Here is a 25,836-nt window from a genome sequence, read left to right on the forward strand (position 1 = left end):
TGGGAATGTTCATCCGGAAAGGAGAACATTCCGGGGACACCTTAGAGTCCCTTCCAGTGCCTAAAGGGGCTCCAGGAGAGCTGGAGAGGGACTTTAGACAAGGGCTTGGAGGAACAGCACAAGGGGGAATGGCTTCCCGCTGCCAGAGGGCAGGGATAGATGGGATCTTGGGAAGGAATCCTTCCCTGTGAGGGTTGGGAGGCCCTGGCACAGGTTGCCCAGAGAAGCTGTGGCTGCCCCTGGATCCCTGGAAGTGTTCCAGGCCAGGTTGGACAGGGCTTGGAGCAATGGCACTGGTGGGTCTTGAAGGTCCCTTCCCACCCATCCATCCTGGGATTCTGTGTTTCTGTGCCAGGGGATGGAAGGGCAGCTCTGGGATGGCCCCACCTGATGTCCCTCCCCACGTGTGGGTTCTGCCTCAAAGACAAGCAGCCCCAGCAGGACACAGGTGCTGTCACACCCGGCACCTCCAGAGTGGAACTGGCACCAGGATCTTGTACTCCCACTGCAGAAGATACACAAGACTGAGGAAAACCCCCAAGGAATTCACAGAGCCCCCACGTTTTATAAAGGATTTTGGGAGTTTGGGCCGCTAAAGTTCACCAAGGGCAGGGAATTCCAGGGTCAGAGAAGCTGTGTTAGATCCTGTTGAATCCATGGATTCATGGGAGGGGTGCATTAGGGAAGTGCCAAGGAGGGGCTGGAATGTCTGGGGCCCAGGGCGGGTCTGCTCTGGGGGGATTGGCAATCAGCAGCTGTGAGGTGTTCCCTGAATCCCTCCTCCTTGGTTTCACTGGAGTAAGGAATTACAAGCAGTTTGGTGCAGAGCCCTCCAGTGGGACTGGCTGCTTTATTGATTTGTCAGGTTGGAACATTGGCACAGCTGGGGATGCAGCACAGGCTGGGAATGCAGCCTGAGCGAGCCAGGAATGCAGCCTGGGCCGGGAATGCAGCCCGAGCTGGCAGTGCAGCATCTGAGCACGGATAAAATCCCGGTGGGATGCAGCCAGAGCGACACCACAAAGCGCGAGCAGTGCGGGGCAGGTGGTGCCACACAGAGGTCCAGCAGAGAGTGGAACATCAGCACGAAGCAGGATGCCAGAGGCAGCTTCCCATGGCACAGTGGGAGCAGCAGGAGCAGCACCAGCACAGAGCACTGGCATGGAACACCAGCACGGTGCAGATCACCAGGACAGCACCAGAGCCGGATTCCCACAGCGCAGCAGGAGCAGCACTGGCACAGCACAGAGCAGGATGCCAGAGCTGGATTCCCACAGCACAGCAGGAGCAGCACTGGCACAGCACAGAGCAGGATGCCAGAGCTGGATTCCCACAGCACGGCAGGAGCAGCACTGGCACAGCACAGAGCAGGATGCCAGAGCTGGATTCCCACAGCACGGCAGGAGCAGCAGGAGCACCACCGGCACAGAGCACCAGCAGAGAGCAGGATGGCAGAGCCAGCTTCCTGTGGCACACCAAAAGCAGCAGGAGCAGCACTGGCACAGAACACCGGCACAGAGCAGCACAGAGCAGGATGCCAGCGACAGTTCTCCCTGGCACAGCAGGAGCAGCACCAGCACGCAACACCAGCAGGATACCAAAGCCAGTTTTCCCTGCACAGCAGGAGCAGCACTGGCACAGAGCAGTGGCATGGGGCACCAGCGTGGTGCAGATCACCAGGACAGCACCAGAACCGGATTCCCCCAGCACAGTCTGAGCAGAAGGAGCAGCACCAGCACAGCACACAACAGGATGCCAGAGGCAGTTTTCCCTGGCACGGCACAGAGCACTGGCACAGCACAGCGCAGGATGGCAGAGCCAGATTCCTCCAGCACAGCAGGAGCAGCACCAGCACAGAATGCCAGCATGGAACACCAGCATGGTGCAGATCAGCAGGACAGTGCCAGAGCTGGACACCCCCAGTACAGCGGGAGCAGCACTGGCACAGCACAGGATGCCAGAGCCAGTTTTCCCTGGCACAGCGGGAGCAGCAGGAGCAGCACCAGCACAGAGCAGGATGCCAGAGCCAGTTTTCCCTGGCACAGCAGGAGCAGCAGGAGCAGCACTGGCACAGCACAGAGCAGGATGCCAGAGTCAGTTTTCCCTGGCACAGCAGGAGCAGCACTGGCACAGCACAGAGCAGGATATCAGAGCCAGTTTTCCCTGGCACAGTGGGAGCAGCAGGAGCAGCACTGGCACAGCACAGAGCAGGATATCAGAGCCAGTTTTCCCTGGCACAGTGGGAGCAGCAGGAGCAGCACTGGCACAGCACAGAGCAGGATATCAGAGCCAGTTTTCCCTGGCACAGTAGGAGCAGCAGGAGCAGCCCCGCACGACTCTTGGACAGAGAAAATTCCTGTTTGCACTTTTCCCCACATCAAGGACGTGTCCCTTTGGCAAAGGGCAGCATTGGGGTGGTGACGGTGGCAATTCCCCCATCTCCAGGCTAGGGACTGACATTCCAGTCACTGCAGGAGGAATGGGAGGAAGAGGCACCAGGGCTTTCTCCTGAAGATGCCAAGGGATTTTGGAAGGCTGTAGGAGAAACTGGAGAATGACAAGGATTCTGTGGAGCATCAGCGAGATTCCTGCTGATCCACGTGTGTGGATGCAGGTGGTGGGTCAGGATTTCTGGAATTTCTTCTCAAGCCATATCATGTCCAGCTCACACAGTCCCAGCTCATCGTGAGGATTCTGAGCACAGGCAGCACAGTGGAGACCTTAAACCTGGAGAAACTCAGGATTGAGACTGGAATGTGGCAGATGGGAAGCTACACCAGGGTTTTCCAAGCCTGCTCCTCCCCTCCCCTCAGCAAGGACCATTCCAGATGGCAAAGAGGGAAAAAATAGCTTTGGGACCTGCAGCAAGAAAAGCCGATCATTCCCAGAGGGAAACGGATCCGGTTGGGGGTTCCTGCAGCAGTTTCACAAACCCCACCGGGAAGGGGCTGCTGGGGGGTGCTGCCCACTCCCCCACATCTCCCCTTGGGAGCAGGGACCAGAACATGAGTCCCAACATTCCAGGATGTAATTCCTGGTGTTTGCCGAGTCCTCTGTCAGCTGTTGCCTTCCCAGAGCACGGATTGGGCAAATCCCCCTCGGCCCAAGGCCCGGCCAGGTGAGTCCTGCTGCAGTTCGGTGGGTCGGGAGCCCTGTGGGATCCTCCAGTCCGGCACCTTAATCCCCTGGGAATGGGGCTCCAGTGGGTCCCCGGCACTCACAGGGCTTGGGAGCGGTGCTTGTGGAAGGCGCTCTCCAGGAACATGGCCAGCTTTTCACAGTCGTCCTGAAATCCAAACGTGCCAACAGCTCCCTTTGCTGGGCTATCCCAGGTCCCTGCAGCCTCCCACAGTCCCAATCCCAAGCCATTCCTGGGGCAGGTTTGGGGTCCCCAGGTACAGGACACTGAGGGGCTGGAGCATGTCCAGGGGAGGGAAGAGAGCTGAGGAAAGGAGCGGCTGAGGGAGCCTTGGGGGCTCAGCCAGGAGCAAAGGAGGCTCAGGAGGGACCTTCTGGCTCTCCACAACTCCCTGACAGGAGGGTGCAGCCAGGTGGGGATCGGGCTCTGCTCCCAGGGAATGAGGGGCAGGACAAGAGGAAATGGCCTCAAGCTGTGCCAGGGGAGGTTCAGGAGGGATATTGGGAAAATTCCTCCTGGAAAGGGCTGTGCAGCCCTGGCACAGCTGCCCTGGGCAGTGGTGGAGTTCCCATCCCTGGAAGTGTTCAATAAACGTGTGGATGTGGCACTTGGGGATGTCATCAGGGTGACCTCGCATGTTTGGTCACAGGTTGGAGTCGATAATCTTGGAGGTCTTTTCCAAACCTAACGATTCTGTGATTCTTTAAGTAAGGAATCAGCCTCCTTCCCTGGGGGCTCCCACTCAGAATTATTTAAGGTCCAGCTAATTAACATTGCCGCAACAGGCAGTTCCCCTTGGAGCAGCTCCTGGAGCAGAGTCCGGAGGGAACAGGAATCCAACTCCTGCCTGTGAGGGGCCAGTGCTGGAGGAGCTCTGTGGCTCCAAATTGGGGGACAGCAGGGACTCACCTCGTGGATGAACCCATAATGCACCAGCTCTGTGGCCAAATCCTTGGAGTTATCAGCTGCAGAGACAAGGAGCAGGAGAACATGAACATGGATACAGCTCGTGGAGCTCCTGTACCTGGGAGAGCCACAGCAGGAGCTGCTCATCCTGGGAAAATGGGCCAGGGAGGTGGAACAAGGTTCCCAAGCACCCAGAACACAGCTCAGGACAATGTGTCACTTGGAAAGGTTTTGTATGGCTCAGCAGGGAAAGCCCCAGGACAGTGCCTGCAGCAGAGCCCGCAACGGGCTGGGGAAGGAGCAGCTCCCAGGCACCATTCCCCAGCTTTCTGTGGGGATTTTGTCTGTGAGGCAGCCCTGGGGCTCTGGCTGCATGGCCTTCAGAGGCTCCTGATGTTCTGGGAAGGAGCTGGACCTGCCCCTTTCCTGGGCCCCCTCAGAGGAGGGTCCACCTTTCCATTGGAAAAGTGTTGGGGACACTGTGCCAGTGCTGGGAATGAGAGCAGAGTGCACCACGGGGACCCCAAGAACTGCCCTCTGTGGGTCCTGGTGGGAATGCAGCTCTGGAATGGCCATTGGATCATCCACTCACTGCCCTCCCAACTCTCACTTTATGGGCAGGTGACTCCCTCATGCCAGAGGCACCAGCAAAAGGGCCAGGTGGGAAAGGGCTGGGACCACAAGGGAGAAAGGAAAGAAGAGGAAAAAGGAAAGGAAAAAGGAAAGGGGAGGTAAGGAGAGGGAAGGGAAATGAAAGAAAAAGAAGGGAAGGGAAGGAGATAGGGAAGGAGAAAGGGAAGGGAAGGAGAAAGGAAAGGGTAAAGGAGAAGAAGGAGAGAAAGGGAGGGGAAGAAGAGGAGAGGAGAGAGGAGGAAAGGAGAAAGGAAGAGAGGAAAGGAAAAGAAAAAAGAGGAGGAAGAGAGGAAAGGAATGGAAAAAGGAGAAGGAGGAGGAGAAAGAGGAGGAGGAGGTGAAAGGAAGGAAAGGGAAAGGTTGGGAAGCTGTCTGGGAAGCTGGCACATTCCGTGTCCAACAGAGCTTAATCCCAGCAGGGCCACGGGATCCCCCAGCATCCACACCCAGCATTCCCTGCAGGAACGTACTGGGCAGCAGGTCATAGCTGAGCTGTCGATGCAGTTTGTCCTCCAGGATGAGCAGGAGTGTGAGCTGCAGAGACAGGAGAGAGTCTGCTCATCCCAGCCCCTCCAGAGGCACCCGGAGGTGCTGGGACTGCGGGAATGTGGGAGCTCTTGGGCAGTGCTGGTGCCCTGGAGCAATTCCAGCTCCCTGCAAGTACTGGGCTAGAAAAAAACGGGAGTCCAAAGGTGTCTGGAAACACCAGGGACAGAGACATCCAGACACTCAAGGTCTGTGTCCCACAGGCCAGGGGAATTCGTGGCTTCTTTGGGAATTCTTTCATTGTACAGGACAGGAGTAAGTTCTTTGGGTACCACGGAAGCTGGCTGAGACCATTTCCAGTCAGACTTCCCAGTACCATTTCCCAGTCTGATATCCCAGGCAGGTTTCCCTTTCCCCTTTTCCAGTCAGATTTCCCAGTCTGATTTTCCAATCCCATTTCCCTGGTCCCATTCCCCAGTCCCATTCCCAATCCCATTCCCAATCCCATTCCTAGTCCCATTCCCAGCGGGATGTGCAGGGAGCAGGTCTTTCCCAGCGCCGGGAGTGGGTCAGGATCCGGGTACTCACGTGCCACTGGCTCTTGTCCTCGTTCAGCTCCATGTTGCACTGCATCTGCACCACCTGGAAAAGCCCAGCTGGGGATCAGCTTGGACAGGGCCCCTCTGGCTCTGGGGCCTTCCCAAGCAGGACTTTGGAATTCCCACTGAAACCCTGTAATTCCTCTCCCAGCTCTCACCTGGGCCATGGCTAACAGGAGAGGTGTCCCTGCAGCAGGGATGGAGACCAGTGAGGAGCTGTCCCCACCTGGGTCTGGCCTTACCTTCCTGGTCTCCACATCAAAGGGCTCTGGCGTGGGAGTCTTGGCTTTCTGAGGATCCTCCTGGGGCTGGGACAAGGCACGTGGGAGGGCGTGGGGTCTGGAGACAGCGAAGTTCATCAGGGGGTAAATCCCATTCCTGGCACAGACACAGAGGGAGGACACAGAGCTGATTCCATCCCCTATGGCCCTGGCAGAGCTGGCTCTGGAAGGAGCAGGGGTGGGCAGCTCCCCGAGCCTGGGGACACCACAGGGACGAGGCACCAAGCACAGCTGGGGACAGCACGGACAATCCCCTGTGCCCATCCTGGCTCCACATTCCCTGGGGAGCTGAGGCAGAGCTGGGAGCAGAGCTGGGAGCTCCAACCCACCTGACGTCCTCCAAGAACTTGTCGAGCTCAAGGAAGGAAACCTCCGAGTACCTGGGCAGGGAACAGGACAGGAGGGTTCAGGGGGTGAGGGGCTGCTCCCCACGGCACTGGGATCTCCAGGCTGGATGCTGTGGAATCTCCCCCATCCTCACCTCCACTGTGCCCCGGGCCGACCCTCCCTGCGGATCTCGGCCATCACCATGTTCAGGTCCAGCTCCTTGATCTTCTCCTCCACCACGTTCTCTGGCATCAGATCTGGGGCAGAGGCACAGCGAGTTCAGGGGCTGGGGGATCCTGCAGGGTGGGTCCTGCAGCCCCTACTCCAGGGAGGGGATGGGAGTCACCGCCTCCCTCCCCAGGCTCTGCACATGGAATCACGGGACGGTTTGTGTGGGAGGGACCTTAAATCCCATCCAGTTCTATGCCCCTGCCATGGACAGGGACACCTTCCCCTATCCCAGCCTGCTCCAAGCCCTGTCCAACCTGGCCTGGAACACTTCCAGGGATGGGGCAGCCACAGCTTCTCTGGGCAACCTCTGGGCCTCCCCACCCTCACAGGGAAGGATTCTTTCCCATTATCTCATCTATCCCTGCCCTCTGGCAGTGGGAAACAATTCCCCCTTGTGCTGTCACTCCATCACTTGTCCAAAGACCTCTCCAGCTCTCCCTTTAGGCACTGGAAGGGGCTCTGAGGTCTCCTTGGACCCTTCTCTTCTCCATGGTGAACATTCCCAGCTCTCCCTGCCTGGCTCCTTGGGAGAAGATGAGCTCAGAGATCCGGGTGGTCCCGGGCACTCACACTGGTGGTTGATGAAGCAATGGGCTGCCAGCAGCTTCAGGGAATGGACCTCGAAGAGCACCCGGTGGAAGAGGAGGTTGTGGGCGGTCGGGCGCTTGTCCGGGTTCAGGGTCAGGCAGGACAGGATGAACTCCTGGGATCAGAGCAGGGGCACGAGCTGGAACAGAGCGGGACATGCCCCTGCTCCTCTCACAGGAGCATTTCACACAAGCACAGAACCATCACAGGAATCACTGAGGCTGGAAAAGAGCTCCTAGACCATCGAGTCCACCCTGTGCCCGACCCCCACCTTGTCACCAGCCCAGAGCACCGAGTGTCCAAGTCACTCCTTGGACACCTCCAGGGGTGGGGACTCCACACTGTCCTGGGCAGCCCCTCCCAAGGCCTGACCACCCTTTCCTTGAAGAAATTCCTGCTGATGTCCAGCCTGAGCCTCCCCTGGCACAGCCTGAGGCCATTTCCCCTTGTCCTGTCCCTGTTCCTTGGGAGCAGAGCCCAACCACCCTGGCTGCCCCCTCCTGTCAGGGAGTTGTACAGAGCCAGAAGGTCCCCCCTGAGCCTCCTTTGCTCCAGGCTGAGCCCCTTTCCCAGCTCCCTCAGCTGCTCCTGGTGCTCCAGACCTTTCCCCAGCTCCATTTCCTTCCCTGGACATGCTCCAGCACCTCAATGTCCTTACCTGGGCACCCCAAACCTGCCCCAGGACTGGAGGGGCCCCAGCAGTGCCAGCACAGGGGTCACTGCCCTAGGCCTGAGGTCACACTATTTTTGATACAATTTCCCAGGAAATGGAACCAAAGCACTCTTTCTGCAGCAGGAGCCCCAGGACAGGGAGCCACAGCAGAATTCCAGGTGGGCAGAGATGGGAAGTGGGTCCCCACTGGCCCCATCCCGGGTGTGAGCCCAGCAAAGGCTGCAGGAGAAGGGGCAGGACCAGGATCAGCCCCAAGAGCAGGAATGTGGTGGTGGGAGTGGGGAAAGGGCAGGATGAGCAGCGGAATCCAAGGGATCTGCCCGTTCCTGCTCACTGAGAGCAGAGGAGCCCAATCTTCCGCTGCTCCTGCAGCTCCTGCCGTGCTGCTGACAGGGAATGGGCCAGGATATCTGGGATAGATCCAAAAGTGATCCCAAGGGTGCCAGGTGGGCACCCCTAGACTGGACCCCTCAGAGCCACCTGCCCCAGAGACCCTCGGGCGTGACTCCAACCACTCCCGGAGCCGATGCTCTGCAGAGGAGACTCCCTGGCTCTCCCAAGTCGTGGGAACTGTGGGATCTAAGGGGCAGGATTTACTGTGGGATGCCTCGAGAAATCCTGTGATCAAACAAGAGAATTTGGGGAATGTACAAACTCATTATGGGATGTCTTGGAGACTGCCAAAGGAAGAGGAAGGGGGGTTGAGTGGGTCAGGGAGGATGGACGGTTATCAAAGGTTCCGGCTGTTCCATGCCTTCCTCTGGCTGAGCCCGAATCCCAACTACCCCCCCAAACTGCCCTGTCTCCTTATTAAACTCTGTTCCCAAATATTTGTGGGGCAGCTTGTTCTCTGTTCCCTGGGATCCATGTGGGCCTCCTGAGGAGGTGAGGAGTGAGATGGAGCTTGGGAAGGGGGCACAGATACCTGGGAGACCATAGCTCTGAGGGAAAACGGGCACTCATGGTACAGGGCCAGACCCCACCTGCACCTACTGGGAACTGGCTGGATTTGCATCCAGGAGGGATGTACGACAGGGATTTACCCCCAGGAAGGATGCAGGGTGGGATTTACATCCCAGGAGTGGTGCAGGACAGGGATTTACCCCCAGCAGGCTCCTCCAGCTGCACTCACCCGCATGTTGGGATCATCCAGGGAATGCCGGGCCCGCGCGATGGCCTCCTCCGAGACCCGCGTGTCCCCGTTGGTCTGGATCTCCAGCACGGCCATCTGCGAGAGGAAACACGGCCAGTCCATGGGGGCTTCCCAAAGGACACCCCCGGACAGGGCAGGGACAAGGGACACCCCTGGACAAAGGACACCCCGGACCTAGGACACCTCCCAACAAGGGCCACCCCTGGACAAGGGACACCTCCCATCAAGGGACAGCCCCGGACAAAGGACACCCCGGACAAGGGCCAGGGTCCCACCATTCCCAGGGTCCATCCCGCTCCGCACCTCCAGCGCACACATCCCGAAGGAGAAGATGTCCACGGCTGTGCCATCTGCCTTCTCTGGAACACGGACCAGGACACATCAGGACAGAGCCTCAGGCCTGGACCCCCACCTGGAGACCCCCGCCCCATGCCATCCCTGTAGACACTTCCTCCTGCCCTCCCCTGTTCTTCCCTGCCCGTGCCTGACCCCCCATGTCCCCCTTTTCCCCCGTCCCAGCCCCCACTCACGGCCATATTCCGGAGGGAAGAAGTGCAGGTTCCGCAGCTCCTCCCGCTCGATCCGGATGGGGCTGCGGAGATCGTCCGGGAGCGCTGGGGGGGTGAGACGAGGCAGGGTCTGAGGGAGGTCTGTGTGTGCCCACCCGTGGGGGTCTGAGGGGATGAGGGGGGATCTGTGTGTGCCCCTGCCCACCCCATCCCAGGAGACCCCTCCGCTCCCAACCCAGGAGCAGCAATTCCTAGAGGGATGAAGGTCCCCCCCTCCCCTGTGTCCGGTGCCCCACTGGTGGGGGCTCAGGGGCCACAGGGGGGTGTCCCCAGGGCAGGGGACATGCTGGAAGGTGGCCATGGGTCACTCACCATTGGCAAACACCCGGTGCCAGACTGCCGGGCAGCGCCAGAGGGAGCCAGGCATTGGGGAGGCAGGAGGGGACAGAGAAGAACAGGTAATGCCAAGGTTGGCACCCCAAAAGGGACCCCACAACTCTTGGGGCTCCTGCCCGGCTAGGACCCCCCCCACACCCCACATGACCCCTGCCCCCTTCCTCCTGCCAACCCCCTTGGACCCCTCAGACCCCCTGGGCCCTCATGGACCATCTTGAACCCCTTGGACCCCCCCAGACCCCCTTGGACCCCTCAGACCCATTGGACCCCTCGGACCCCCTCAGACCCCCTTGGACCATCTCAGACCCCCCAGACCCCCTTGGACCCCTCAGACCCCTTGGACCCCTCAGACCCCCTCAGACCCCCTTGGACCCTCAGACCCCCTTGGACCATCTCAGACCCCTCAGACCCCTTTGGATCCCTCAGACCCCCTTGAACCCCTCTGACACCCCCAGACCCCTCCGGACCCCTGGGGTGGGGCCGGCGCTGCCCCACCGGAGCCGATCTTGATGAGCCCGTTGTGCTGGATGAAGATGGTGTCACTGGTGAGGTTGCCGTGGATGATGGGGGGCTCACAGGAGTGCAGGAAGCTGGGGGGACACAGGGGTGTCCCGAGCACAGCCCACACCCCCGGGACCCTGCGGGGCAGGGCAGGGAGCCAGGGGAGCCTCACCTGAGAGCCGAGAGGATTTGGGTGCACCAGCGCTTCCAGGCCTAGGGCAGGGACAGAGCTCCGTCAGCCAGGACACACCAGCACCTACGGCCAGGCCAGGGCTTCCCACTCCCTCCCAGCGACAGGGACATCCCCCTGTGCCCTGCCAAGGCTCAGGGTCCTTCCCACCCCTTTCCAACGACAGGGACATCCCCCTGTGCCCTGCCAAGGCTCAGGGTCCTTCCCACCCCTTTCCAACGACAGGGACATCCCCTTGTGCCCTGCCAAAGCTCAGGGTCCTTCCCACCCCTTCCCAGCGACAGGGACATCCCACTAGGCCCGACTAAGGCTCAGGGGTGTGTCCCACACTGTCCCACAAAAGCAGCCCCTGTTCCCTGCTCAAATGACTCCAGCAAATGGCTCAAGGCTGCAGGAGAGCTGGGAGGGACTTTGGACAAGAGATCGAGGACAAAGGGAAAAGGCTTCCCACTGCCAGAGGGCAGGGATGGATGGGATATTGGGAAGGAATTGTTCCCTGTGAGGGTGGTGAGGCCCTGGCACAGGGTGCCCAGAGCAGCTGTGGCTGCCCCTGGATCCCTGGCAGTGTCCAAGGCCAGGTTGGACACTGGGGCTTGGAGCAGCCTGGGACAGTGGGAGGTGTCCCTGCACACGGTAGGGGTGGCTCTGGATCATCCCACAGGTCCCTCACACCAGCCCTGGGCAGTGGCTTTGCAGGGGATGCTGGTCCCTTGTCCCCAGGTGCCAGCCCTGGGCAGTGTCACCCACTGCAGCCACTCCCACCTTGGAGCCAGTGGGATCCAGTTTGGGCTCCCCTGGGGTCCAGCAGGGTCCCCATGTGACCCAGGGAACAGCAACCCCCACCTGCTCTGCCCTGTAAGATCCCAGAGACCCTCCTGGGACACGGCCAGAGCCACCCACTCCAGCTGGACCCCCTGTTGTGCTCCCGGGAACTCACCCGGGCATTCATGGCCTTGTGGTTCTTCTTGGTTTTCTTCAGGAACTGCTTTAGGCTCCCTGAGGACACGTACTCCGTGATGAAGATGACCTAGCAGGGGACAGGGGGTCAGCTCCCCCCAGCCCGGCCCCACATGGGGAAGGGAGGCCCAGGAGCAGGATGAGGAGCAGAGCTGGGATCCCACCTGCTTCCCCTGTGCCCCCCCAGACCCCCTACCCGTGCCTTCAAGTCCTTCACATCCAGCCAGTACTTGTGGAGCTTCACAATGTTGGGGTGATCCACCAGCACCAGCTGCTCAAACATGGTCTTGATCTTCTCCTGGGGGCCCACAGAGCACAAGGGAGGTGTGGGTCCTGGGATGGGGCAGGACAGGGGAGGTGGTGGGTTCTGGGATGGGGCAGGACAGGGAAGGTGTGGGTTCTGGGATGGGGCAGGGCATCCCAAGGGCTGGGGACATCACAGGGACACTGGTCTGCGGTGCAGAGGACACTGGAGCTGCCTTTGAGAGAGCAGCCAAGGAAGGCCCAGGCCCATCCTGCCAGGCTATGCCCCACCCAGGAAGGTGTGGGGGGTCTCAGGGTCTCACCTCGTGTGCTTTGAAGGCCTTCTTGTCAGTGAAGAGCAGCTCGTTCCACACCACCTCCACACCCTCCTCCGTGTCCATGGCCAGGAAGGTGCTCTGGATGCCGGGCATGTTCCCCTGGTTCACCTGGGGGAAGGGAAGGCTTGAGGAACACACTGAGGGGACGGGGGTGGCCTGGGGGAGGATGGCACCACCTGCTCCACAGGCAACTCACAAAAGAAAAAAAAAAATCCATTTTCTTTTGTCTGTGGCACAGGAACAGCTCATCCTGGCCTGATCAGCCAGATCTTACTGGTTTATCTGACTGGTTTATCCACGGCCCCAGCTCCAGCCACTTCTGGGAATTCAGAGGTTTTCTGACCACATGAACCCACCCCTTGGGTGAGTACCTTGTGACTACAGCTTTGTTGTGCAATCCCCTCTGTGTCACTGGCAGAGCAGTGGCACGTCCAGAGTGATTGATACTGACACTTCCCAGAGTAAAAGCATAAATAAATAAATACAAAATAATAAATAAATCAGCCTGAAGCCCGATTCCTGCTCAGGAAAAGCAGAGCCTCCATGCTCTTACAACACTCCCTGCCATGGCAACATGGGACTGTCTTACAAATAAAGTTTTTTTGGAATTAAGGTGCCTGGAGTGGCCGCAGAAGAGGCTCTGGCTGGGAACTGGAGCGTGGAGCAAATCTCCAGCTGGTGCCTGTCCTTTGGGAGCTCTGGGCCAGGAGGGAGCAGGAGAACCAGCCCTTCGAGCAGGTCCCAAGCTGGCCCCTCTGGCTTTTCACTGGGGGTGACAGTCACGGGCCCCACTCCTGCATACAGGTGGGGACCTGCCCTGCCCCCCCAGCCCAGAAGCCGTGGGGGAGCCACCCGTACCTGCACTGTCCAGGGAAAATCAGAAGGTATGGTCAAACCAAAGCCACCACATCATCTCTGAGCATCCTGAGGAGCCTGCGTACAGCCCCCAGATCTGTCCAAGCACTTCCTATCCCCAGAGGTCACAGATCCCCATCCTAGGACCCCATGCAGAGCAGCTCTGTGGGTGTCACCTCCACAGGTGACATCCTGCAAGGACCCTCCTGGTCCCCAGACCAGCCACGACCACCAGGACCCACCTCCAGCCCAGGTAAAACCCACTCCAAGGCACCTGGCTCAGACTCCCACCCCAGGACAGGGCTCCTGCCTCCCAGCAGTGGTGCCTGCTGCATCCTGACCCGCTGCATCCTGACCCACTGCCTACCCCAAAGCATCCCTGGGGAGTGGGACTGCAGCCCCACCTGCTCCTGCCCCTTCCTGTGGGGTTGGGGGCACTTCAGGGCTGGGGCTGTGCCCCCATCAGGCCGAGCAGGGGCACAGTGCCCACTCTATCTGCCACGCCACGGGAAGCCAGAGAGAAAAGGGGGATTGTCCTGCTGCTCCCGGGGCAGGTACTGGCATGCTGATGGTGGGGCTTGGGGCTCAGCCCACGGCTGGGGCTCAGGGCTCATCCTGCTGCCAGGGCTTGTCCTGATGCCAGAGCTGCTCCCACTGCTGGGGCTCATCCCACTGCCCGGGTTCGGGGCTCGTCCTGCTGCCAGGGCTGGTCCCTGCGGGGCTCGGGGCAGCCGTAGGCGCTCAGCACCCCCAGCTCATTAGCAGGGCACGCCCAGGCAGTTCGTGGCCCAGTTCGTGCTGCGGCCACACAAAGCACCTCTGTTCCTTGTTCTGCCCGGCACAGGCTCCACGTGCTCCGCAAAAAGCCCAGCACGGACGGCCAGGGACTCAGCCACAGCCTTCCCAGTGATCCCAGTGATCCCACTGCACTCACAGCCAGAGTGGGAATCACAGAATCGTCTTGGAACCACAGACTTTGGGTTGGAGGGACCTTAAAGCCCATCCTCCCTGGTGACGCACAGCAGGAGCCCGGGGGGTCCCTCACAGCTCCGAACAAGCTGCTTTCAGAGCCTGAGGGGCATCCCGGTGCTCAGGGCCCGGGCAGTGGATCTACCGGGCTCCGGGAGGCTCTGGAACGTGACGGGGAGGAGGAACCTTCCCCGCTCCGTGCGGACACGAACGTGTTCCGTCTTGAGCTGAGTGGGAGCAAAGCTGATCCCCACCAGCTGCTCCCGCTCCGAGCTCCGGCCCGGCCTCCATAAATAAATAAACGCGGCATTTTCCGCACAGCCTGACTGGGGCAAAAGGCAGCGGCGCGGGTCTCCGTGGTTATCCCGCGTGGTTATCCCCCCGTGGTTATCCCCCCGTGGTTATCCTCCGTGGTTATCCCCCCGTGGTTATCCTCCGTGGTTATCCCCCCGTGGTTATCCCCCCGTGGTTATCCCCCCGTGGTTATCCCCCGTAGCTATCCCCCGTAGCTATCCTCCGTGGTTGTCCTCCGTGGTTATCCCCCGTGGTTGTCCTCCGTGGTTATCCCCCCGTGGTTATCCCCCCGTGGTTATCCCCCCGTGGTTATCCCCCCGTGGTTATCCTCTGTGGTTATCCTCTGTGGTTATCCCCCCGTGGTTATCCCCCCGTGGTTGTCCCCCCGTGGTTGTTCCCCGTGGTTGTCCCCCGTGGTTGTCCGGGGCTCCCGGCAGCTCCGTGCGCTGCTCGTGGTGAGCACCAGCGGAACCGGCGCCTCTCCAGCGCCGGGCTGGGACAGCCCCCGCTGCCAGAAAGGCTCGGCCGGCGCCCGGAGCGATCGCTGGGGACGGGGCAGGGCGGGTTTACCAAAGATCAGGTTGCAGCTTCCACTCAATCGCTCCCTTCTGAGGTTTTCTCGTCAACGAGGGCTGAGACAGGCACGGGAACGGGCTCGGGGATGCAGCTCTGGGGCCTGCGAGAGCAGCTGGTGGATGGGGCTGGGAATAACGGGGAGAGGAGGTTTTGCTCCCATGGCAGGGCGGTCTGTAAGGTCCCTTCCCACCCGAACCATTCCACGATTCCCCGCTCACTCCTTGTGCCACCCCGACATTTGGTGCCGGGAACGGGCGGGATTTGCCGGCCCTCGGGGCTGAGCAGTGAACGCGGCGTGCCTGGAAAACCTCTGCAGAGTGAATCCCAACCTGGCCTGTCCACCCCAGCGTCCCGGGAGCTGGGTGACAGGGAGGGCCGTGTCCGGCTCCTCGTGGGACACGGGAGCAGGGAGTGCCGGGCACGGGGACACCCCGCGGGCAGCAGGGAAGGGGGGGAGTCCCTGCGGGGGCTGCTGGCGCTGGGCCACCCCTGCCCCCCCAAACCTCGTGTCCCCTGGCCCTGACCGAGGCTGTGCCCCGCCGTCCCCGGCTGTGGCCCCAGGCAGGGCAGGGGTGGCTGTTGCAACATAGAAATCGCTTCAGAAAACATGGGAAAGGAAAAAAATGAGCTGAGAGGGCTGAGGCCCCAGTCAGGGACACCTGAGCTGTATCCTGAAGGTCCCCAAAGGTCCCCACAGGGACCCCTCTGTGCCCTTGCCGTGCCCCTCTCCCGAGCTGGGAACACATTCCAGGCTCCCAGGCTCTGCTCCCAGCTCCCAGCTCCTGCTTCAGGGGCCCCATTCAACACCAGAAGGGCCACCTGCAGCCCCTCTGTCCCCAGGGAGGGAACTGGGACCAGCAGCAGCCCTGGGCAATGACAGATCCACCTATCCATCAGCTGGCAGGAGCACTCAGGGCTGGGGACACCCACGGGCCCTGCGGCTCTGCCAAGGAATCCGTGGTGCCAGACAAACCTGTTCTGTCCGTGAGATCCTGTTACACAACGAGCAGGTGAAGGGAATGCACAAGATGGAAAATACTTTGATTCCAGTATGGCATTTGATCCTGTCTCTCACAAACCCATGATCTCAGCACTAATTCAGCCCTGTGCCCAACGGGCTGAGGAGCCCCAGCTGAGGGCAGGGAGGCACGGGGTGAGCTCTGCCACCGGCACAGCTCACCCCATGCCACCTGGTGCCACAGGCAGGTACTGGTGACCAGTTCCATCCTGGAGCCTCGAAGAAGGAGCAGAGCTGGGGCACAAAGCAGCAGGGCCACTCAGTCAACCAGAAAAACCACCCCAGTGCGGGGCTGTGCTCCCGGCCTGGGAGAGCGGGCAGGGACAGAGTCAGGGACAACCTCGCAGGATGGGCAGTGGCAGAGCTGCCCCGCCCAGGGCAGGAGGGTCTTTCCCAGGAACTCTCCCTGTCACAGAATCATCAAAGTCCAGTCCAGTGGGTAGGAAGAGACCTTAAAGCTCATCTCCTTTCACCCCCTGCCATGGGCAGGGACACCTTCCACTAGCCCAGGTTGCTCCAAGCCCTGTCTGACCCGGCCTTGGACACTTCCAGGGATCCAGGGGCAGCCACAGCTTCTCTGGGAAATCCATTGCAGCACCTCACCACCCTCACAGGGAGGAATTCCTTCCCAATATCCCACCTAACCGTGCCCTCTGGCAGTGGGAGGCCACTGTCCATTCACAGGAGATTCCTGCTGCCACAGCAGCACAGGGGTCCCTGTGTAATCCCACGGACAGGGATCCTGCCTCTCCCAGCAGGATCTTGAGCAGGGCTCCTCGGGAACACAGCTGGAGGGTGCCCCAGCCCATGGGTGGGAGGGCTGGAAGCCTTTGCTTCCCTCCGTGCCTACAGCTGCCCTTCCCTCCTGCCCAGCAGCTGCTGGAGCAAACACTGTGATCCCTGTTCTCTGGCCACTGCTGCAGGAAAGGGACAGAGGAGTATTTTTCCACTGCCCAGACCAGAGCCAGGAGAGATCCTGCATGGGGCAGTACCAGGGTTGTTATTTCCTGGGAGAAGCCATTCCCTTCGCACGCCTGGAGCCTGGAGCAATGTTTGCTTTACCCCCAGGCCCTGCATGGCCCCGGGAGGGGACACAAACCTGGGGTCAGCCCCAGCCCAGCACTGCCCAGCCCTGGGAGGTGAGACAAGCCCAGCACCCTCTCCCAGGAAATGGGGCTGGCAGTGGTACAGGGCTCTGCAGGATCCAGGAGGAAAGGGAGAGGATCCCAGTGCCAGCCTGCACTGGGCAAATGGAACCCAGAGGGGTTGGGGCAGAAAGTGGGAGCAGGGGATGCCCAAGGGGAGGATGAGCAGGTGGTACCCCATCCCTGGGCATCCTGTATCCCATCCCTGTGGACATGCAGTGCCCCATCCCATAGGCTTCCTGTGCCCTATCCCATGGGCTTCCTGCACCCCATCCCGTGGTTATGCTGTGCCCCATTCCATGGGAATGCCATACTCCATCCCACTGCACAGGCCCCCAGTGCCCACCAGTCCAGCCCGGGGATAAACACCCAGGGAGCCTTTGCAGTGCTCAGCCAGGATACACCAGAGTGTGCTGGATGAGCATCCGAACCCAGCGGGAAGCTGCAGCCAGCAGCCTCTGTGGGCCGGGCAGGAGCAGTGACCAGCAGGAATCAGCCCAGCTCAGAGGAATTTGGTCTGATTTCCCTGTTTTTGCCCGGCTAACCAGCTCAGCCATCAGCAAAGCAGCTCCAGGAAAGCCAAGGAAACCCTTGGTGACCAGTCTGTCATCTCTGCAGGAAGCTCTGCCACAGGTTTGCTGTCCAACTGCTCAGTGAGGAGCTAACCCGCAGCACTCCAGCAGCTTCATCCGTGTAACACGGCCTGGGACACCCCCCAGGCCCAGCAGTGGAATACAAAACCCTCTGGGACTGCGAGAGGTCTCCGGTTACAGCAGAGGAAAAGCAGGAAAGAGCCAAGGGGCACAGAGGGGGCTCAAGCCTGCAGGACTCGGCTGCGACATCTGGGCACTGCAAACAAAACCACCCCCTTGGGAAAGCGAGGGAAAGGGCCAAAAAAGCTTGGATAAAGACAGGAAAGGGAAGAAAACATGGCAAATGCCAGTAATTGTAACAGTTCGGGTGGGGGGAGCACAGAAGGAACGGTCTGGGAGCTGAGGAGCTGCATCCGTTTGGGAAACGGAGGAGAGTCAGGACACAGGGACTGCCTTGGAGCAGGCAGAGAGCACCGGGCTGCAGCCAGGAGTTCCTGTACAGCACAGGGATGGGATAAAGGCACTGCAGCCAGGAATTCCCTTGCAGGATAGGAATGGGATAAAGGAGCTGCAGCCCGGAGTTCCTGTACAGCACAGGGATGGGATAAAGGAGATGCAGCCAGGAGTTCCTGTGCAGCACAGGGATGGGATAAAGGCGCTGCAGCCAGGAATTCCTGTACAGGATAGGAATGGGATAAAGCAGCTGCAGCCAGGAGTTACTGTACAGGATAGGAATGGGATAAAGGAGCTGCAGCCAGGAGTTCCTGTACAGCACAGGGATGGGATAAAGGAGCTGCAGCCAGGAATTCCTGTGCAGGATAGGAATGGGATAAAGGAGCTGCAGCTAGGAATTCCCGTGCACAATATGGATGGGGATAAAGGAGCTGCAACCAGGCATTCCTTGCAGAATATAGATGGGGATAAAGGAGCTGCAACCAGGCATTCCTTGCAGAATATGGATGGGGATAAAGGAGCGTGCTCCTGCATGAAAAACCACAAGTTCCTGCACTGAAGCCTCACTGCGGGCTGACGTCAACTCCCTCCCCAGCAGCGAGAACAAGGCACAGGATTGTTGTGGCCGGGTAAGATCCCGAAGGATTAAAGGCTCCGTGAAATGGAGAACGTGGCACGGGGAGAGCGGCCCCGAGGCACCATCCAGAACAGGCCCCGCACCGCCCACACGAGCTTGGAGGGTGATGGGGAGGACTCTAAATCTGGCACAGCCAAGGCTTGTTCCCTGCCAGACCCCCGGAGCACGTGCTGGGGACAGAACTCCACTGTCTGCTTCCAGCAACATTTATCTACTGGTGAGTTTTCCACTAGAATTCCATTTCCTCTTGGTTTATCCTCAGCTAGAAGCCTCTGGGCTGCCCCAAAACCTCTGTTCAGAGCACAGTCAGGGTGAAGCCTTCACTGTCCTAAAGGTTGGATATTAACCCCAAATTCTTGGCTATTAACCCTAAAGTTTTGGATCTTAGCCTAAATTCTTGGACATTAACCCTAAATTCTTGGATATTAACCCAAAAGTCTCGGAAGTTCACCTGCGAGATCAGCTGAGCTCGGCAGAGTCACCCCAAACTCACCCTGCAGAGTTCACCCGCAGCAAACAAAAGCTGCAGAAGCAGAAAGAGGCAGGAACAAAAGAGATGGCAGGAAAAGAAGGAGCCAAGTCCTCCAGCTGATCCCCCCCGTGCTGGAAAAGCTCCTCACAGCTCCGCATGCTCCAAGCCCAGATCCCTGGGGACGGCTGGCAACAAAGCAGCTTTTAAAAATAACCCTGTGGCAGATATTGCATAGTTGGAGCCTTCCCAAATCATCCACCATGGAACCGGCGATCCCGCTGCCAACTGCAAACCTCATTAATGCCTAAAAATGGGAACCCCCTGCACCTCACGGGATTCCAGCACTTACACTATTTTTCCATGTTTTGTTTTTGTTTTCTGATCTCTGGGAACCTACAGCAACACCCCAAAACCTCCCTCTCTTGCTGATTTTTCCTTAAATCACTTTATTTTCCTCAAATTCTGCTTCAGCACTTCTTCTCTGCATTTGAACTGTCGTTTCCCTCTTTCCCTTCTTTCATCCTGCTGGATGAATTAAAGCCCATAGTTGGAATTGTAGAATCCCAGGATGGAGTGGGCAGGAAGGGATCTTCAAGACCCCCAGTGCCACCCCGTGCCATGGACAGGGACACCTTCCACTGTCTCAGGACGCTCCAAGCCCTGTCCAGCCTGGCCCGGAAAACTTCCAGGCATGGGGCAGACACAGCTTCTCTGTGCCAGGGCCTCCTCACCCTCAGAGCCAGGAATTCCTTCCCAATATCCCTGCCCTCTGGCAGTGGGAAGACATTCCCTGTGTCCTGTCCCTCCATCCCTTGTCCCCAAGTCCCTCTCCAGGTCTCCTGGAGCCCCTTTAGGCCCTGGAAGGGGCTCTGAGCTCTCCTCAGAGCTTCTCTTCTCCTGGTGAACACCCCCAGCTCTCCCAGTCTGGCTCCAGAGCAGAGGGGCTCCAGCCCTGGAGCAGCTCCAGGGCCTCTCTGGACTCTCCAGCAGCTCCACGTGCTCCTGATGTTGCTCCCCAGGGCTGGGGCAGCTCTGCAGGTGGAGCCTCACCTGAGCAGGGCAGAGCGGCAGAATTCCCCCTTCCCTGCTGCCCACGCTGGGGGGTCAGCCCAGGGCACAGGGGGTTTGGGATCCCAGTGCATGTGGCTGGGGCATGTCCAGCCTTTCCTAGCACCCCCAGGTCCTTCTCCCCAGGGACTCTCTCCAGCCAATTCCCCCATCCTGTGTCTGTGCTGGGACCCAACCCAGATGCAGGAACTTCCCTTGCCCTTGTTGGACTTCACGAGGTTCCCTCGGTCCCACCTCCCCAGCCTGCCCAGGTCCCTCTGGATGCCCCATCCCTTCCCTCACCGAAGTCCAAGGGCGCTCCAAAACAAATCCCACACTGGAAGCAGCAGCAGAATTATGAGCAAGAGACAGCTCTGGGGTTGCTTAGAGGAATAAATTACAGGAACAACTCCACAGTTCCATCCATGAACCACAGCTGAGCTTTGCCACAGCACACACCACTCTCATCCCAAGGGGAAGGCCCTCAGGAACCCAGAGCATGAGGGCATTCCCACAGGGAGCACAACGGGCAGGACTGACAGGCGCCGATGGGTGGGAGAGATGAGGGGGAGGATGTGGAAATCACAGCCTGAACCCAGAAAATATGACAGATGAGCATGGTGGGACCAGCACTCGTGACCAGCAAACACCTGCTGGTCACAAGCCCCCCCCCACCCCCCCTTTCTGGGTGGATTGAGGGTTTGGGAACGCAAACCAGCAGGGATAAACCAGACTCATCCCAGCACGAGGTGCTGGGGCTCGGCCACAACCCCTGCTCAGACCAGCAAAGGTGCAAAACTTTTCACAGGAGCAGAAAACCAAGTTTCTTCTCCCTTCTGCTCATATTCCCCAGGGTGGGTGGGAAAAGCAAATGAGGTCATCAAAGCAAGGCTGAAAGAGCCCCGGTGTTCCCACGTGGAAAATTCTGCGCCAGCAGCAGTTCACAAACAACAGGAGAGCACTGAGAGGGGCAGGGCAGGGCAGGGCTGGGGCTGTGACACCGCGAGGGCCACAGCGCTGCTTCTCGTCACACCTTGTCCGAGTGCTGCTGTTCCCTGAGCTGCTCGCAGCAACCTGTGACTTCACATCCCTGAGGAATAAATGATCACAAACAGGCAAAGGAGGTTGGGAGGGGAGCTGGTTCATTTCGGGGGGGTCAGGGCAGGCCCAGCACAGCCCTGTGTGTGAAAACAAGGTGCAGTCCTTGTGCCCACACCATCAGTGAACAATACTGTTAATGTATCGGACACTGCCTTTCAGTCTGCAGAACCATGGAACCATGGAGTGGGTTGGGTTGCAAAAGCCTCTGAGCCCACTGAGTCCATCCATTCCCCAAGGCCACCACTGACCCATGTCCCCAAGTGCCACATCCACAGGGATGTTAAATCTCCCCGGGGGTGGGGACTCCACCACTGCCCTGGGCAGTGCTGGGCAGCCCTTTCCAGGAGGAATTTTCCCTATATCCCACCTAAACCTCCACTGGTACAACTCGAGGCTGTTTGCCCTTGTCCTGTCCCTTGTTCCCTGGGATGAGCCTGACCCCACCTGGCTGCACCCTCCTGTCAGGGAGTTGTGGAGAGGGAGAAGGTCCCCCCTGAGCCTCCTTTTCACCCCAGGTCAAGCAGGGCACCTGCCCCTGCTCTGTTGGCATTCCAGCTTCAAGCTCTGCCCACCAGGACGCTCCCACCCTGATGGCCCTGCTCTCCAAACCAGAGATCGGGCACAGCTCCGGAGGTCCTACACAGGGCTCGACTCTTCTCACAAAACCAGATTAGGGAAATAAATGATTACAACGACTCTTCAGGAGAGTGAGGGAAGCTCCCTATGGGTACAAATCCCGGGAGTGCTGAGGGCAGTGAGAGGAGAGCAGATTGGCAGCACTCAGCTCCTTCCTGCACGTCATGAAGCATCTGTGAATTTGCACAAACATGGCTCTTCCACAAAGCTTCCTCCACTTGGCAATCAAGGAGCCTTCCTGCCACTCCAGCTCTCCTGGAAGAGTTGTCCTGCCCTTGGAAAGGCCAACCCACCCCTCCCACTGCTCCGGCTGGAAAATCCCTGTGGATCGAGAGCACGGCACAGAGACAGCAACCCAAAGCACTCATGTGGAGATGGCACTGGGGGGTTTCCACTACTCCCACGCCTGCACAGGAAGATGAACCCCCTGGGCCAGATCTGAGCATGGCGGCACCGCTCCAGAGAGCTCCTGCACAAAATTAGTGTTGAAAGCCTCATCATTAAACACCACTGTTTGGCCAGAACAGACGGAAGGAATTTTCCCATTATCCCACCTGAGCCTCCCCTGGCACAGCTCGAGGCCGTTCCCTCTTGTCCTGTTGCTGCTCCCTGAGAGCAGAGTCCAACCCCCCCGCTGCCCCCTCATGTCAGGGAGTTGTGCAGAGCCACAAGGTTCCTCCTGAGCCTCCTTTTCTCCAGGCTGAGGCTCCCAGCTCCCTCAGCTACTCCAGACCCTTCACAGTTCCATTCCTGTGTCTGCACGTGCTCCAGCTCCTCAATGTCCTTCTCTTCACCAGTGTCAGGGTCAGGATTAGGCACCCTGGTGTGGGGAAGGTGTCTTCCAGAGAGGAGGAGGGAGCAGGAATGGGGGGAGGGGGCTGTGTGGGTGTGGAAGCACTTGGCAGCACCGAGGGATGGAAGGGCAGGTGCTGACGGCGCTGGCAGGAGCAGGTTATCAGCCAGGAGCAGGTTATCAGCCAGGAGCAGGTTATCAAGATCTCAGCAAAGCCCAGACTAGGAATTCAGGCTGGGAGATGCAGCCGCAGGCAGAGCTGAACGCTGGGGCCGGGTCCTTAACCGTGGAGAGGGGAGATAACGGGAAGAGAAGCAGTTCGGCCTTGGATGGGCCTTTTCCCCTTCGGGTGCTGGCAGTGCCTGACGTGTCTCTCCCTCGGTGCTGTCCCGCCCCTGCTGGGGTCAGGATTCACCCACTGACTCTGGTCCCCGCTCCTGGGTGCCCTGACAGAGACAGGGTGATTCCAGCCCCATTTTTCGGGAGATGGTCCCGATGCTGTGCCCTGGCCTAGGAAGATGAGCTGAAGTGAACTAACCCCCTTCTCTGGAGAGGAGGAACCGGATTCTCCGGCCCTGAGGGTGGGCTGTGAGGGCCGGCCCCGACACCCCACCATTGACCCGGCCAGTCCCCGTCCCCGCAGGAGCTCCGGGCCAGCGCCCAGGGGTCACCATCCTGCGACCTGTGTCGCAGTCACCGGGCACCGCTCAAGGACCCAGACCAGCAAAACCCTCCAGGACACCCCAGCAGCCCCGCGGGACGGCTGTCGGCAGCCCAGCACGGCTGGTCCCGCGGGCATCGAAGCCCTGCGCTGCGGAACGTGCCCGGGACTGCCCCGGTGCCCCGGGGCACACCGCGGCTTCCCACACAAGGGCATGGCGAGCCCAGCCCCTGGGCCCTCCCAGTGGGGCACAATGAGCCCGGCTTCGGGCATCTGGCACCGTGCACTGGGACGCGATGAGCCCGACTCCTTGCTCCAGACACCCCAGACCAGGGCACGGAGAAACCCGGCTCCTTGCACGGAGCACCCCCCACCAGCAGCCGCACCGGGGCACGATGAGATCGGCTCCCCACGCAAGGGCATGGCGAGCCCGGTCCCCGCGCACCTGGGCACAATGAGCCCGCTCCCCGCACCGGGCTCCCCGCACCGAGACAAGGCGAGCCCGGCTTTCCACACCGGCACACCCCGACCCGGGCATGACCGAGCCCGGCTCCCCGCGCCTCCGGCCGCCGCCGGGGACTCGCTCCCCGCGGAACCGCTCCCCGCATCGCCCTCCGGCCGCGGCCATCGCCGTGCCCTGGGCACCTGCGGGCTCTGCCCGCGCCCGGGGACTGCGGCCGCCCCGGCCCCCGCGATGGGCGAGGGGTCGCGCTGGGCGCCCCGCACAGCCCGGGGCCCCGCAGGGCCCGGCGGCGGCGTCCCCATCCCCATTCCCCGGGATCCACATCCCGTCTCCCGGCGTCCCCCTGCCCGGCATTCCCATGGCCGCCCTCCGGCGTTCCCGTCCCGCCGCGCCCGGCTCCCACCTGCTCGCGGCGCTTCTGCCAGCGGCCGCAGGGACTCTCCTCCAGCACCTCGCTCTCCTCCTCGCTCTCCTCCTCCTTCTCCTGCGCCAGCCGCGCGTCCGGCTCCGGCACCGCCATCCCCGCCGCGAACCGCGCTGTGCAGGCTGTGCCGAGCTGTGCCGGGCGGTGCCGAACCGTGCCGAGCCGAGCTGTGCCAAGCTACGCTGAAATGTGCCGGGCTGTGCCGAGCTCTAGTCCGATCCGATCCGCTTTGATCCGACACGAGCCGCTCCGAATCACGTCGAGCCGAGCTGATGCGCGCCGAACCGAAGCGAAGCGAACGGAACCAAGCTGAAGGGAACGAAACGGAGCCGAGCCGAGCCGCACCGACCCCAGCGGCACCGCACGGATCTGCACCGTCGTGAGCCCCACCGCGCTCTGCCGGTGCCGCGCGGGGCCGGCCCGGTCTCGTCCCGCCCCGCTCCGGACGTGCGACCGCGCACGCCCCGCCCCGCCGGGAGGGGCCCCCGCACCCCGCACACCGCCGGCACCCCCGGCACCTCCCGCACCCCGCACCGGGATGCGCCGTCAGCCTCGACCCTCCCCGGGGCCGCCCAGAGCGTGTCCGTGTCCTCCCCCCGCTCCCCGCAGGACTCAGCGCCGCCCCCGCCAGCGCCCGCCGGTTGCCCCCGCCCGGGGCCCCGGGGCTTGTTCCACCCCTCGGAGCCGCGTTCCATGCCGGTGGTGCCGCCTTGCCCAGCCTCTCCCCGGTCGCTGCCCCCTCCAGCCCCGTCTCGGGGGGCTCCCATCCTCCCCGCTTCCCGCAGTCGTCCCTGGACGTGCCAGGGCCACCGCGGCATCTTCCCGAGCAGCCACTGCTCCGCGCGAGTGCCGGGGGCTGGACCCCTGCAGGACCCCCTCGCCGGGCTCTGGGCACCCCGAAACGGCTGGACCAACCCCCACCCAGCGCCCAACAGATGTTTTCATTCTACTGGGAAAGTGTCTGGCTTGTTGGATGTTTTTTTTCTTTTTCTGGCCGTCTCCAGTTACTCTTAGCCCGACCATGCGTTGTCCCACCCTTCTTCCTTGCTGTACTGGCGCCTGGCTGGGTTTGGGCACGTCCTCCCCCTCCAGCCTGTGGCTGCTCTGGCCGCCGTGGTTAACCGAGGGGACCGCAATGAGGGTGGCTCTGGGCGAGGTGACACAGGAAGTGCACACAGGTATGGTACACAACATCCCGCCCCTGACACAGGAGAAGGGACACAGGAGGTGTTTCCTGGTGTGGGCCACCACCAGGTTCTGCTGGGCCACCGACTGGGCTGCTCTGACCGTGCCACCCGGGTATTTGGTGCCTCCAGCTACAGCCCTGTGGCACTGCCATGGGCACTGCCAGGGCCCCGTGGTGGCCCCGTGTCTGAGCCCACCTGGGTGAGTCTGTGCTGTCACTGTCAGTGCAACCCGAAGATGGCCGTGGTAAAGGCTCCCCCATCATCACCCCCTGGGGCACAGCCACCTCCTGGCACCCATCCAGCCCCGCTGCACCCCTGTGCTCTGTGTCTGTGCCAGGTGCCACAAGCTCCCACGGTGGGTG

General features: G+C 60.8%; 1 protein-coding gene across 6 annotated transcripts; it reads right to left on the bottom strand.

The window, feature by feature from the left end:
• Positions 1-2,635: 2,635 nt before the first annotated feature.
• NRBP2 (nuclear receptor binding protein 2) lies at positions 2,636-24,725 on the bottom strand. 6 transcript variants are annotated; one of them, XM_039549291.1, is made up of 19 exons: positions 24,267-24,354; positions 14,839-14,969; positions 12,136-12,258; positions 11,766-11,867; positions 11,550-11,639; positions 10,595-10,635; positions 10,417-10,511; positions 9,898-9,921; positions 9,547-9,690; positions 9,320-9,375; positions 8,996-9,091; positions 7,173-7,305; positions 6,526-6,628; positions 6,374-6,424; positions 6,006-6,141; positions 5,753-5,806; positions 5,149-5,212; positions 4,049-4,104; positions 2,636-3,286 (listed from the first exon to the last, which is right to left on the bottom strand). In XM_039549291.1, exons 3-19 carry the CDS (start codon positions 12,241-12,243, stop codon positions 3,218-3,220), a joined length of 1,422 nt encoding a protein of 473 aa, XP_039405225.1. In that variant the 5' UTR covers positions 12,244-12,258; positions 14,839-14,969; positions 24,267-24,354; the 3' UTR covers positions 2,636-3,217. The 6 variants fall into 6 exon arrangements, with proteins under 6 accessions (XP_039405225.1, XP_039405222.1, XP_039405221.1 ...); XM_039549288.1 differs by lacking the exon at positions 14,839-14,969 and having other exon boundaries at positions 11,772-11,867; positions 24,267-24,725; XM_039549287.1 differs by lacking the exon at positions 14,839-14,969 and having other exon boundaries at positions 24,267-24,724.
• Between the last annotated feature and the right edge of the window lie 1,111 nt (positions 24,726-25,836).

This window comes from Corvus cornix, chromosome 2, assembly GCF_000738735.6.
Source record: "Corvus cornix cornix isolate S_Up_H32 chromosome 2, ASM73873v5, whole genome shotgun sequence".
In the NCBI taxonomy this organism is placed as follows: domain Eukaryota; kingdom Metazoa; phylum Chordata; class Aves; order Passeriformes; family Corvidae; genus Corvus; species Corvus cornix.